General features: G+C 40.0%; 1 protein-coding gene across 2 annotated transcripts in view; it reads left to right on the top strand.

Annotated features, from left to right (window-relative positions):
- Positions 1–14,887, top strand: part of NELL1 (neural EGFL like 1) — a 545,320-nt gene that overhangs the window by 217,870 nt on the left and 312,563 nt on the right. For both annotated transcript variants that reach the window (XM_063289567.1, XM_063289568.1), the window contains exons 11-12: positions 1,238–1,337; positions 9,334–9,462. In XM_063289567.1, the coding sequence (XP_063145637.1) occupies positions 1,238–1,337; positions 9,334–9,462 (229 nt within the window). The remainder of the gene's footprint in view (positions 1–1,237; positions 1,338–9,333; positions 9,463–14,887) is intronic.

Genomic DNA, 14,887 nt, shown 5'->3' with positions numbered 1-14,887 from the left:
AAATTGACATGGTTGCCCAATAGAGAAAAAAGCATGAGACCACAAGAGGGCACAGCCAACCTGAAAAATAGCCACCCAGAAAATATGACAAATAAAATTGTGCAAATACCACATGTGGAAGTGCCTTTCATTTCTACAAACACACACACACACACACACACACACACACTTGGTATACCAAGTGTGGCCTGAGAGTTTCTGCCTATTTTTTCCCTTTTCATTTTGATATTAGCCAAGTGGTATATATGATCAGGCCCTTGAAGGCAAGCACACACTTTCCTGAAGCTTTCCAGAACTGGAACCAGACAATTTTTTAATTGTAACTCAATAACTGTAACCATTACAAACAGCTGATAATCACTGAGTAACAGGAGGTTGATTTAGAACCCATTTAATTCAAATACAGTTCCCTCTTTGCCTGTTTCTATCCCTGTATGATGGGCTCCTTCCTTTCCATTTCTCACAGTGTCATTTGTGGCAGTTGCATGTTTACATTCTCTGCATTCTTGCTCTGAGAATTTATTGCAATATGACTGACAGAACTGAAATAGTGCCATTCATAGTGCAAAACACACAAAGATATGAAATCTAGGACAGAATTTCCAATGGCAGAAGGAAATATTCCAGAGGTAGGATGCTACCAGTCCTAAACATAATGGAGTTTTATTTGAAACTTGATGATAATACTGATTTGGTATTTGAATGCCTCTCTGTCTGTCTGACTGTCTGTCTGTCTCTCTAGCCATCTATCCATTCATTAAATGGGCAAATAATCATTTTGTACATTTATTGCACTTTAAAGCATTATTATATAATCAACCTAAAAACAAAGCCTTGATATTTTTTTCTATAATCTGTCCAATAAATTTGAACAAAAGAGTTAATACGTACATTCAAAATGCAACAAATAATACTAAAGGTCAATAGCATCTTAAACAACAAATAATCAATGGAAGACTAATTCATGCAAATGGTTAAATGGTTAAATGGATTATAGAAAGTATAAGAAGCTATGCAGTCTTGAATTTAAGAGTAATGCTCTTTTTAAACTTTGGGAATACAAATGTCAAAGCAGATTAAGGTTTTGATGTTATGGTATGTGTTTAGCTTAGTGCCTGACACTTTTCAGTGGTTGTTGGTAAAGATCGATCATGCTATAAATCTGAGAACTATGTAACCCTCCTTTGTCACTTTCGTTTTAATCAATGTCATACTATGAAACATTATTTATTTCCAGAATGGAATTTTAGTAAAAGTAACAGAGACCTGTCCTCCACTGAATTGCTCAGAAAATGACCATGTCTTCCCAGAGAATCAGTGCTGCAGTGTTTGTAAAGGTAAGTAGGATGCTGGCACCTGTTTTTGACAGTTTAAGTGGTTTTAAGTGGTTTGTTGAATTTGGAGTAGAAGAATTTTACTGTCATGAGTAAGGATGGCGAGCAGGGGGCTCCCATCCAGACTGTCAAGTGCATGCGTAGCACTGAGGAATTGGTCAGCCATTCAAAGAGACACAGATCGGGACCGCCTTAACCCTTGGGGGTTATATGTCTGGGTTTTCCCACGCTTCTTCAGTTTGTTAGGATTCCTGTTAAGTACTAGCAATAAATATTAGAGACCAGTTCCTTGTCTCAGCGTGTTTCCTGGCTGTTAGGACATTTACAGGTTCTATGATGTTTTTTTGAACAGATCTTATTTGTCTAAATGGAGCTTGCTAGATATAAAATCAGACTGCCCGACTTAGAAAAGAACATTATTATTCCATTTAGGATAAGGAAGACCATACAGCAGAATTGGGCAATCCACAGGTTGTGGGCCATATACAACTTCCCAGCATTCCCCAAATTTTACCGTTGAAATCAAGTTACAAAATAGCTGAATTTCAGTGGTGTGATTTTAAACTGGAGGGTGCATGTAATGATGGTGATGACAGTGATTTGCCTCCCAGAAGACCCCTGCTACTATTTCTACCCTCTTTAAATAAGAAATGGCAAAAAAAATGATCCCTGCCTCTTCTGGTGACATCATAACATCTCTGGATTGTCCCCGAAAGCCTTCTGGAAGGTTTGCAAATCTTGCAAATTCTGATCCCAATCCTTCAAATACTGCTGCCTTGGCTGAACAAATCATGCAGTTGTAATTTTTCCAGTAACTAAACTCAGGGTGGCTTAAAAACAGCAGACTTAAGAGTGTAAGAATCACCAAATTATGAAATGTATTCAAACACGAGCCATCAAGGAAACATTACTAAGATCATATATCAGGACAATCTGATTTTTTTTAAAACAGCTATGTTTATCCAAATGCTAAAATAAATAAAATAGTGACACATATCTAATATCAGCAGGAAGAATATTTCTATCAGATGGAGGCTAACTGCAGGAGAAACCTGGTTATTAGTAATTGTTTGTCATGGTTGTATCACAAAGCAGTGGGGTCTGTAGCATATAAAGAAAGATATATGGAAGGAAGTAGTCCTTAAAACACCCAGATTCCAAGCCATTTAGGGATTTTAAAGTAAACCCAAACCCTAACCTTGAATTCACACAAAAAAGAAACCTATTCGTTCAAATCAAGGAAAAACACCTACATGATGTTAACAATTTGGTAGTAATTTTTAATGCTCTCATCCAATTAATAGAATCAGATATGACAATGAAAAAATAAATGTTTATTGCTCCTTATTAATAGCATTTCTTCCAGCTGTGTTATTTTTAGTACTGTCACTGGTATTTTTTAAAATCAATGTGCCCTATTATAGCTGTATTTCAAATACTGTAGTCATGACTTCAGGACTCTCTCATGTGCAAGGCTGGTGTTACATCAGCAGGATTTTCCAGAATTTTTCCAAACCTATCTGAAAGTGGCACATTCATAATGATCAAACCTCTCACTTTGTAAAACCTTGTATATCTGCATATAAACATGATGTACAATGATTACAAGTATTCAAATTCATAGCAAATTATTGCTGCAGTTAATTCTCTTTTTGTTATTTTTAAAAACTAAAATAATTGAGAATATAGAAGAATGCAATAATTCCTTCATGGTAACTTGAGCAGGTTTTGTGATTTGTCACTGTTGCCATAATTGGTGACTGGAGTATGTATGATGATGAGTGACATGAATGTGATGATTTTTCTTACAAATTTCACCACATCATTCTGTGTAATGCTATTCTGTTTCCAATGCACTGCCAAACCCTACAAATAAAGATTACTGAATAACCTCTGTACATGAAAAATAAATAATAATTATGTCAGAATCAAATATTTTGAAGTAACGTAGATTAGATTATTTTGTCTCACTTTTGATTAAGCCGGTAGTTAATTTAAATACATACCTATTGATCTGCAGTTTGTGTTTTACAGACTGCTCAGAAGTAACTTTCATTGATATCACTGAGATTTACTTTCATATCAGTTGATATAGTGTGGTTACCTATAGATGAAATCTCTTCTTTAAAATGGGACTTATTTTTGAACAGTTATTAATAGGATTGTGTTACTGTCTATATGAAAAAATGCAGCGAGAGGGTATTAATAATATGCCTCTGTTAATCCTTATAATTTACTTACATAAAAGAGATTTATAATTTCTTTCAGCAGCTGCTTCAGGAGGCACTTCAGGGAGCAGAGTTCTCATCTTTCTGAATTTAGCCCTAAGCCTGGATTGTTTCTAGAAAATAGATGGAAAATTCTGGCAAACTGATGTGGGAATTACAAAATCTAGTGAATTGCTGTGGGACTTGAATTACTTCTACAACTTAACTTTTATTAAATGTTAGATAGATGTTGAGAATGATGAATTTAGTCACTCTGCTGCAAGGAATGGGGATTACATATTTACAAAGAATTCTTTCAGACATAATATTTTTTTCTCAGGAACAGCTATTTAAGTACAAATATTGTGCATGAACTTTTAAATCTGTCAGATATCTGTCAGAATGACATGCAAATGTATAAACTGAAACTTTTGTTCTGAAGATGTATCTGAGACCCCAAGAAAGATAGGTTTGTGATGTTTTTTCCCCGTTTTTAGGAAAGAAAAAAATAATTACAGTTCTAGTGACCTCTGATGAATCCTTTAAATGTTCTTGTGTTACACTTCCATGACAGAAACTGCAATACCAATATGATTTTATTAAGTTTCTCTGTTCATATTATAACTATAGAAGCATTTTCAAAAATTTGACTTTGGAATTCTAAGCTTTGGAGTTTAGATTTTGGAAATAAGAGCAGTCCTGCTGTCTTATAAAGATCACACTCATTTCTGATATAAATGCATCATTTAACAAGAGGTGTAGGAACTGAACTTCATTGCCTCCAGCCTCATGGCTTCAGCCTCCATTTCGCAAGGGTGAGGATAAGAGTTTGGAAGGATTTTCTTCCTCTTTTAATTAACCACAGTTTACCAAGTGTTGTTTAACTGCGGTTAGTTTCAGTGAACCAGCTCCTGAAGCCACATTACTGAAGTTGCCTGTTGTAAACTGACCATGGTGTTAATCACAGTTTGTTCCTCAGATGATACTAAAGACAGTAATTAAACAAAAGCAAATCTTCTGGACTTTTCTTTCCAGCTACATGGAGAAGAATAAAGGAAGTGTGGTGCCTGTGCCTGAAGCTTACTGTGATTTAGGGTGATATTGAGAATATAGTTAGTGAGTCAAACTGAGAAACATTTTCTAGGATTTTAGAGAAGAGTCTTTTTTATGGAGGTCAGAGTGAACCTATGATATTCAGCTTTCAAAACACATGCTGTAATATTAAAATCTTTTCCCAGTCATTATGGGCATGATTTGACTGAAGAAATTTTAGGACACTTAATGATGTGAATTTTAATTAGCTTGAGGAATTGACAGCCCTCCCAGGTAAACCAAACAGGAACACAACAAGATGAGCTAATTCTACTTTATTGCACATTAACAGACTCTTGCAAGTCTGAAAGTACAAATCAGAATTAACTGATCTTGCTGTGTTTCCTCTCTGATTTACCTAGGAAGGCTGACAATTTTGAAGCTATTCAGTTGGCTCTGTTTTGTAACACAGGTGCAGCTCACCAGTTCTGAATGCTGATTAAATTTGCATTTCATCCTATGACCTAGGAAAACAAGTATTTTCAGTAGATGCCATATGCTTTGGAACTCATTCTCAATGGAGATCTGGTCTACCCCTTCCTTCCTGGGTTTCAAGAGAACAGTTGAGATCTGGCTTTTCCAACTAGCTCAGGAGGAATGCGTGTTATGAATATGGGGCTGCATAGGCAGACACATGACTGTGTGTGCATATGTATTTTTTTCTTTGTCCCTTTCAATGCTGTTGGAACTTATTTGGGATGGGGTATTTATTTTTGTGTTGGAAAGGTTCTTTTCATAACCTTTAGATCCAGTTGACCAGAGTCCTGTTCTAGTTCTTTGAATTATCCTGTTCAGTTCTTAAATGTGTTGAATGAATGAATGAATGAATGAATGAATGAATGAATGAATGAATAAATGTGTTGTATTGTTAGCTGCTCAGAGTCTTTGGAAACAGGCAGCACACAGCTAAAGTAAGATAGAAAGTACATTAACAAATTGAAAACGGCCTCTATTATTGGATATTTCTATAGCAAATGATATGTAGTACACATGAAGATAGTAGGGTAAGCTAAACAAAGTACTGCCTCTGTCAGGGGCTATTCACACATAGTAGCTAGACATTTGTAGTTCCAGACAATCTTTTCTTGATTGTCTTCAGGTATGGAATCATAAGAAAAGATACTTGATAACTCAGAATGTTTCCCATAAAATGTTATTGTTATCACAACAGCTTTGTTTGGAGTTATAGTGGTCATGCAAAGTATTGAATAACAGTGCATTACTGCCATCATATAGATGTTTCTTTGCATGATTCTTTATCTGAGGTGGCCAGAAGAAATTTGACAGGGCATCAAACAATTGGATTATATGTGAGAAAAGCTATGTCCACCCTAATAAGGTCCTTGTTTCTTTGAAAGTAAGTCTTGAAAATAAGTCTGACTTATCCATGAGTAAATGTGCATAAGAGAGCCAGTCTGGTGTAATGGCTAAGTTGCTAGGCTAGAATCCAGGAGACTGTGAGTTCTAGCCCTGCCTTAGGCATGAAAGCAGGCTGGGTGACTTTGGGCACTTTGGGCCAGTCGCTTTCTCTCAGCCCAACCCACCTCCCAGGATTGTTGTTGTGGTGGAAACAGGAGGTAGGAGGTATGTACACTGCCTTGAGCTGACAAAAAATGAAGGCAGGGTAAATCAAATAAATAAGATTGCAATCAGAACAGTTTGGAGGAGTAGACAAGTTGTTAAATTCTTCCATCTTTTGGGGTATTAACCTATGTCTACTTTGAGTGACACCTTTAGGAGAACATGGGCATGACCAGTTGAAATATTCTTCACCAATGTGAAATAAGATTGTCTACCTATTCCCTGAAGCATGGGATTTGATTACTGTTATAATTAGCTTAAAATGATAAATGGGTCATTGCACAGTCAAATAACTTAAAGCAAAATTTAATCTAGTGGAAGCAATTGTAATAAAGATATAAGGATGCCCTCATCAAAGGAAAGCCAAGTATAGGAAAATTACACTGCAACCTTGATTGTGAAGTATTTAGCTGTAATATTTGAAGAGGTCAAAGGCCTGGAATGTATGCTTTTTCAGTAAGATTCACTGTTTGAAAGTCTCTAAATGTATTTCAAGGATTTTTTAAAAAATCATTATTAAATTATTCCATCACTGGTATCCATGGGCTGGGGTAAGAGAGGTCTAGTCAGAGAGAGAGAGGGAAAAAAAAGACAACATTGTAAAAGTTTTATCTGCTCTTCAGTGACTCCTATAATGTGAAAACTTGTATGCAACTTAGATGTGAGAAATTTAATACACTTTTGAGAGTATTCCAATAAAAATGTCTATGATATCTCAGTGTTTGATAGCTTGTTCACCAAAAGAGAAAATTGAAATCCAGGTAAAATCACTTTTTTTTTTTTTTTACTGAAATCAGTGAAACAAGTTTGTTTTGGCTCCTTTACTTTTCATTTCAGGGCCCTAAAATAGAAGGGTTGGTAATCAGTGCTGCCTACTACAATAACTACAGTAACTACAATAGAATTGGTCAAGGAGATGATTTTTAAAATTTAAAATGATCCCCAGAGTAAATAGACTGGGATTCAGGAGGGAACAGTTCCTTCCCTTGACCCCAAGCTCCTGGGTGGCTAACAGAGGGGAACAGAAAACTGAATAAGTCTTGTCAAGGTGATGGAAGTGTGGTCTTGGGTGGTTACCTGAGGCAGGTTTGAGTCTGTAACTCCTGAGGAAGTGGACAGGATCCTTTCCTATTTAGTAGATCGATGCCCTTCGTAGCTTGTGAAGACCTCCTGGGAAGTGGTATGTGGTCAGGTCCATGCAGTAATTTTGGCTTCGTTAATGGAGGAGGTGGTCTGCTGGCCTTCATCCATTGATTTGGGGTCAGGTTTCATCAGTATACTGAAATATTCAGTTGTGGGGGTCTAAGTGGGGGGAATAGACTGAAACTTGACCCTAGCAAGACCAAATGGCTGTGGGTGTTTGGACCCTCTGGCGTCTTTCCTTATCTAATTCTGAATGGGGTTACGCTTCTCTATTTGGGAATAGTGCACTATTTGGGGATCTTCCTGGACTCACAGTTGCAGATTCATCTTATGGGGCTGCCCTCCAGATAGTAATTTATGCTTTGCTGACCTCTTGCATGGACTACTGCAATGGAAGTAGCTGAAGACCATTCAGAAGCTGCAGCTGATTCAGAGTACAGTGGTGCAGGCAGTAATGTAACACCTCTGCTCTGTAAGTTGCAATGGTTACGAGTAGGCTTCTGGGTGCAATTCAAGGTGCTGGTTATCTTCTTTAAAGCCCTTCATGGCCTAGGGCCTGGCTATCTGAAGGACTATCGGTCTCCTCTAATGTCTGCCCATCCTGAAAGGATTCTATTAATATATCTTAATACACGTAGACATGACTCAATAAGATGCATCAGATACTCAGTGCTATATACTGTACATGTAATACCTAGTTAGATTTCCCTCAGATAAGCAGGCAGGGTGGAGCAGATTTTTTTCTTTTCCTTTGAATGGGTAGAAAGGGAGAATTAGCCTTTAAAAGTGGACAAACTGAAATAGAGGGGCAGAGCTGGGTAACTCCTTCTCTACCCTCTCTAATTTCCTTCCAGATTTATTTTTATTTATTATTTATTTTTCCAATTTCTATCACCGCCCATCTCTCCCCAAAAGGGGACTCTGGGCAGTTTACAATAAAAGATTACGCTGTTAACAGTAAAACTGAAGCACAGTAAAACATGATGGGACTGGGGACTGCTTAAGGTAGTCAATTAAAAATTCATGAGCAAAGGTTTGGCAACTGTGGTCCAGTTAGGATTGGTCAGTTGGTTGTGGCAATCCTGGTTCTCTCTCTCCAGCAGCAGAGAGTTGAGTCCAAAAAGGGTCTTTGGACCTGAATCATATGACTGAATGGCTGTTGTTCCTGCAGCATTTCATTGCTCCCTATTCCCATCTGGCCTGAGCCAAGAGCATCGGGATGTTATCTTCAAGTGTTATCTTTTTCATTCTGGAGTTCAGCTCAGGTTACCATTTTCAGAGAGTTATTTCTGAGTAACAAACAATTATTGTGTAAAATTCCTCACTCCCTGCCTCCCTCTCTTCCCCCAAGTGTCAGATTAAGAGAATGCTTCCTTGTAAAAATCTTCTCCCAAGGGTCTATGCTAATTGGGTTGTGTCTGGAACAGCACGAACTAACCTTCTGCCACACAATATTCCAACTTCTTCCTGAAAGATCTCTCCTGCTGTAATAAGACTTTTTTAAAAAGTTGTGGCTCTGGGAAAGTGTGGTGCTGGACATGACTTGCTTGTAGTGGGATGGCCCACACGTGGAAGTGAGGTCTCATCCAGGGTCTACAAATAGCCCCCGAGATGCTTTCCCAGCATCAGTTTGGCTTTCAAATTGATTTTCCCCCTCTGATCTGTGAACTGAGGTTGAGTTACATTATGATTTTTTTCTTAAAAATAGTGTGAGGAATTCCAGAATAAAATGGTAGGGGATCCTTCTGTCACTGAAGGACATGTGAAAAAACAAGTCACATCAGTTTAATATATAGGAAAATGGCATGCTCAGGGGAGGAAAGTCTGTGTGCCCTGTTAAATGTATACATTAATCAGTAGTAGTCTATTTTCAGATGCCTTAACATGAATAAATGAATTAGCATTAATGATAATTTAACATTTAACTTTTTATTATTTACAGTTTTATTCAAAAGTGAATGCATTTCATTTTTCAGGTCATAATTTTTGTGCACAAGGGCACCGATGTGGTGAAAATTCAGAGTGCAGAAACTGGAACACACGAGCTACTTGCGAATGCAAAAGTGGTTATGTCTCGGTCCAAGGGGACTCTGCCTATTGTGAAGGTAAATAATACGTTCCTGAAAGTAACTTGATTGTAATCTAGTGAGAGATACTTTGCTAAAACAAAGGCTGTGCAGAGTGTCTCATTATGAAGTGCAGTCTTCAGGGCAGCACTAATAATATTACCCACATTTTAATTTCTATTTTAGAAAGTGCAGATGACCCGTAGAAAAGAAAAGTTACCCTGAAGTTCCCAAGTGATGGATGTGCTTCTTAGCATGCAAAAGTGCTATCTCCTGGTCTCTTTAGCTTTGTAATATAGATTTCAGCTGTGTTGCTTCTTACACTGATGGGAAGAACAGTGTGCTTAAGAAATCAAATCAGTATCTCTTGAAAATTAGATAAGAACCATGTGTGACTTTGGTTGATACCTTGGGAGATTTAAGGCCTACCAAAAGATTCTCTGAATAACTTGTTTCCATGACTGAGGGGTCCCTTTATGTACTCATGGAAAAATATTGAAAGTAATAGTTTTGGCAATATAAGTTGCCTATGTGCTGGGCTAGATCTGGGCTGAAAATGCAGAAGGGTGCATATCATTAACACACCCTTCGTTCCCTTAATTGGATTCCAAATCCAGATTGGGTTCCCTCTCACTACTCTAGATTAAAAAAGAAAGTAAAAAAAGAGAGAAGTAGCTGTTAGATATGTGCTTAAAGCACTTACTAGTTTGCATCTGGTACAATCTTACTCAATTATATGGTAGTCAATTGCACCGAAATAGATTCTGTATGGTTTTATAATATATACATAGGGATATCATCAATTGTATTATTCTAGCACTATGTAACAGCTGATTTTAGCATATGGTTTAATAGTTTTCCCCGGAGTTTACAGTAACCTTAAATTCATTTCAGAACAGGTGAGTTTCTTCTGAATCTGGGTGATACTGTTGGGCAAGCCTTTATTTTTTGACAAAATGAGTTAATGTCAAGGCCTATGTGAGGTGACTCAGATCTCATCAGTAAAGAGATTTGTGCCATGGAGGTAACATGGCTGTCTGTCAAAGCAAAGAGCCACCTGTTACTTGCCGAAACCAGAAAGGTTTCTGTGCAGAAATTGCACTGGAACAGAAGCTTCTTCCATCTTTGGCAAGAGCTGGTTGGAGAATAACTTGGAAGAAAGAGCTGGCTCAAAAGAAATACAAGAGCTCAGTTCAGACATTAACTTCAGATCAGAGATTAATTTTCAGACATTAACTTCACATCACATCAACTGCTTGAGGGTATCCAAATTATTGTAATTTGTGTCTTGTAATTTCACGTAAATGTGAACATCTAATACATCCTGATATTCAGTGCAATACAAAGTCTAATAAGTGGCTTGAACTGCTCTGGTTAATTATTTATATTTTGCTGTAAATTGGTAACAACAAAACGCTAATACGGTCTTTGACCAGCATGAGATACAAATATCATCACTGCTGTAAAAATCCAAAAATACAATTTATAATATGAAGAAAACATATAGAGACTTTAAATAACTATTTAAAGCTATTTATAATAAAATTTATGGCTATCAATATTATAATTGTCGACTAGAAAGGCGATGTTCCACCCATGCCAGACCGTTTTCAAAAGAAATATTGTCTTAATTAGCTAGCAACCAAGTGTCAGATTTCAGTGCCTGAAGAAAGTCCTTCTGTAACTGACAAGGAACTTGCACCTTCCGCTTCCCAGACTGGGCTGGGGGCGGGGTTGACTGCGCACGGGTCTGGCTCCGAGTGACAGCAATCAAGCCCAGTTGTGGTTCAGTGAGAACAGTGCCAACCACATCTGCTATCTGGTCAAGGTCCTGAGGTAAACCTGACAAAGCATCGGCCAGAAAGTTTTTCTTTCCCAGAATAAATTTTAACTGGAAGTTAAAGCGACTGAAAAACTGAGCCCAGTGAATTTGTTTAGGGCTGAGATGCCATGGGGTGTGGAGGGCTTCCAAATTCCTGTGATCGGTCCAAACCTCGAAAGGGCATTTAGCGCTTTCAAGGAGGTGCCGCCAGGTTTCCAAAGTGGCTTTTACAGCAAACGCCTCCTTTTCCCAAACATGCCAATGGTGTTCGGTTTCAGAAAATTTCCTGGACAGATAAGCGCATGGTTTTAAGTGATTTTCAGGATCCCTCTTAACAAAATAGCCCCAACTGAGGAGCCAGAAGCATCAACCTGGACCACAAAGGGGCGTTCAGGATTGGGGTGCTGTAAAATAGGCTCAGCAGTGAAAAGGGTTTTCAACTTCTCAAATGCTGCCTGGCATTCAGGCATCCAATTCAGCACTGCCCCAGGGTGTTTTACTTTGCATGTCTCCCCCAAGCCCTTGGTACAGAGTAAATCAGTGGGGGGCAAGGCAATCTTAGCAAACCCCTGGATAAATTGGCGATAATAATTACTGAACCCTAGGAAACTTTGTAATTGCCTCCGGGTGCGGGGACGTTCCCAACTTAGAATGGCCTGAATTTTTGCAGGGTCCATTTCTATACCCTTGTCAGACACTCGATAGCCCAGATAGTCAAGTTGGGTTTTGTGAAATTCACATTTGGAAAGTTTGGCATAGAGTTTGGCATCTCTAAGTTTGTGTAACACCTGTCTGGGGAGGCGTTCGTGTTCCTCCTCGGTTTCAGTGTAAATGAGAACATCATCGAAATAAACCAGGACCCCGTTAAATAAATGATAATGTAAAACTTCATTAATCAACTGCATGAAGACTCCAGGTGCCCCTGCTAACCCAAAAGGGAGGACTTTGTACTGAAATGATCCTAGTGGGTGATTAAAAGCAGTTTTCCACTCATCTCCAGCTTTTATGCGAATGTGGAAATAGGCTTTGTGAAGATCGAGCTTGGAGAAAATCTTGCCCTTTGACAAATGAGCTAACATGTCCTTCATGACAGGTAGAGGGTACTTGCTGACAATAGAGATGAAATTTAACCCTCAATAGTCCGTACAGAGTCTAAGCGTGCCATCTTTCTTTTCCCGGAATAACACAGGGGCCCCAACTGGGGAATTAGCAGGTTCAATAACCCCCCTTGACAGATTTTTGTCAATGAAGTCCCGTAATGCCTCAAGCTCCTTCTGAGTCATCGGATAAATTTTTGGCTTGGGCAATTGAGCATTAGGGACCAACTCTATTGCACAGTCAGTTTTCCGGTGGGGGGGTAACTGATCTGCTTCCATCTCCCCAAAAACATCAGCACATTCTTGGTATTGAGCAGGCAAGCCTTCTAACTGTGGTAAGTAAGGGCATGGTGAGGCGATTGCTGCCCTTCCAACCCCTGCATGTGCAATCATCTCTGCTGTAGGAGCTTGGTAAAATCCATCTGTAAAAGTCACAGTTCTGTGCTCCCAGTTTATATATGGGCTTCAATAGGTCAACCATGGATCCCCAGGATTACCAAGGGATTGCCAATGGGTACTACCACAAATTTCAAAGTCTCACGGTGACTGCCCATTTGCATTGCCACAGTTCCAGTGAAGTGGGTTGCTGCCCCCACCACCCCGCTGTTGAACCATCCAACTGTGTGAAGATCAAAGGATGCTGGAGGGGGAAAGGAGGCAGCTCCAAAGCTGCAACCAGATCAGGGTGGATTAAACACCTGGAAAACCCAGAGTCAACTAAAGCCCATACCTCTGTAGTTTTTGTGCGGGAACCCAATTTCACCTTTACTGCTAAAGTGGGACAGTCAGCACTCACCATAGCATCTTCGCGCCTGTCCTCTTCCACCTGCCTGGCGGCGCCCTTCATGGCAGGTGGCTGGCGTTTCCCACCAGCTCCTTGGAGTCGTCTTCAGCCTCCCCTGAGACATATAGTACTTCTTCAGCATCAGCTGTCCCTTTGGCCGCTGTCATCTGCTGTGAGGGGGGGGGGCGATTTGGCCAGTGGCTCCCCAGCTCGATCTCCAGCCTTGGCTTTTGGGCAATCAGCTGCCTGATGGCCCTCTTTTCTGCATCAAAGACATCCCTCTCATAGCGCCGCTCTCTCTCCTCATCCCAGGCTCTATAGCTTGGCCGGGCAGCAGTCGCAGTGCTTCGGGGTCCCCTTATGTTGGTGGGAGGTTTTTCAGATTTTCTGGTTTGCATGAAAGTATGCTGAGCATGTTCAGCCTTTCCTGCCAGGCAGATCCAGTCGTACAATGACTCTGGGTCGTCTCTACACAATGCCCACCATAGGACATCCTGGTTGAGTCCCTCTTTAAAAAGTTCTATTAGGGTTGACTGAGACCAGTCAGGGATTTTCCCAGCTAGAGTCTTAAACTCTAGGGCATAATCAGCTATGGACATTTGGCCCTGGGTAAGATCCTTCAGTGCCTTCTTAGCTCTTGCCTTGGCCAGAGGATCTTCAAAATGCAGCTTTAACGCCCACATGAAATCCTCGAAATAATCAAGTGCAGGGGAGTCAGCCTCACTTAATTGAACATACCAGTCAGCCGCATGACCGTTCAACTTGGTGGCAATGGCAGTTATTTTAGCCTCTTCAGAAGGGAAGCATGCTCCAAACTGCCTCATATAACTTTTAGCATTAGTTAAAAAGAAAGATAACTTTGTTGGATCACCATCAAATTTGACAGAAAAGTCTCTGACCCCTACTCCAGTTGGAGTGGAACTGGCAGCCACTTGAGTGGTTGGACCCCAGGTTACAGTAGCTTTCCCTTTTCAGGGTGGGGACACTGGTGATCGAGCCCTGCGGGGTGGAGATTCATCCCAGAGCTGTCTCCAGCCCCGCTCTGCCAGTGGTCTGGATGGGAGGATGGGGGATGGTTGCGGGAAGCTGGAATCTCCTCCGCACCTTCCCTGCCCCTCCAGTGACAAAGACAGGTTTCTTAGCATGTACTTTATCGATTCTATTTTGGCTTCCATCACTCTTCATCTCTCAGGGGTTTGAGAGTCCTCCCTCCCTCGCGTGTCCGGTTTTCTCTCTGTTGACACCACAGTAGATTCTTTGTCTGGGGTTAGCAGGAACCAATACCTCCAGGACACCCCTGACATCCCTGGTTGGGTTTCCCCTACTTCATCCAAGGTGATCAACTCTGCGAGTGATTCGCTGGGTGCCGGTTGCTTTGGCTCTTCCCCATCGTCAGATTCCTCTGCAACAGAATTGGAACTCGATTCATCCCGGGAGTCTGAAGGTTCTGGGGTGAGGTTCAGTTCTCCGCTCTTGACCATCGACTCGGGCATCAAGCTAGCCATCTCCTCAAGTCTGCTGGTCATGAGCTTGGACTCAGGCATCGTTAACTATTTTCCCTTGCAAGAAACTGATCTTGGTAGGAGCTAACGGTACAACTTTGGGGATTCTCAGCTTTATGTAATGGTTGCCTATTCTAAAACACTATCAGACTCATGAGCAGGAATTCAAAGATATCTGATTTATTAAAGAATAGTATGCAGGATCACAGAGAAAGCTGAGAATGATTAAAGTGCGCCAAATGCAAACTAAAAACCCTCG

Source organism: Candoia aspera, chromosome 1, assembly GCF_035149785.1.
Source record: "Candoia aspera isolate rCanAsp1 chromosome 1, rCanAsp1.hap2, whole genome shotgun sequence".
Lineage (NCBI taxonomy): Eukaryota > Metazoa > Chordata > Lepidosauria > Squamata > Boidae > Candoia > Candoia aspera.
This window is presented reverse-complemented; position numbering and strand designations above follow the sequence as displayed.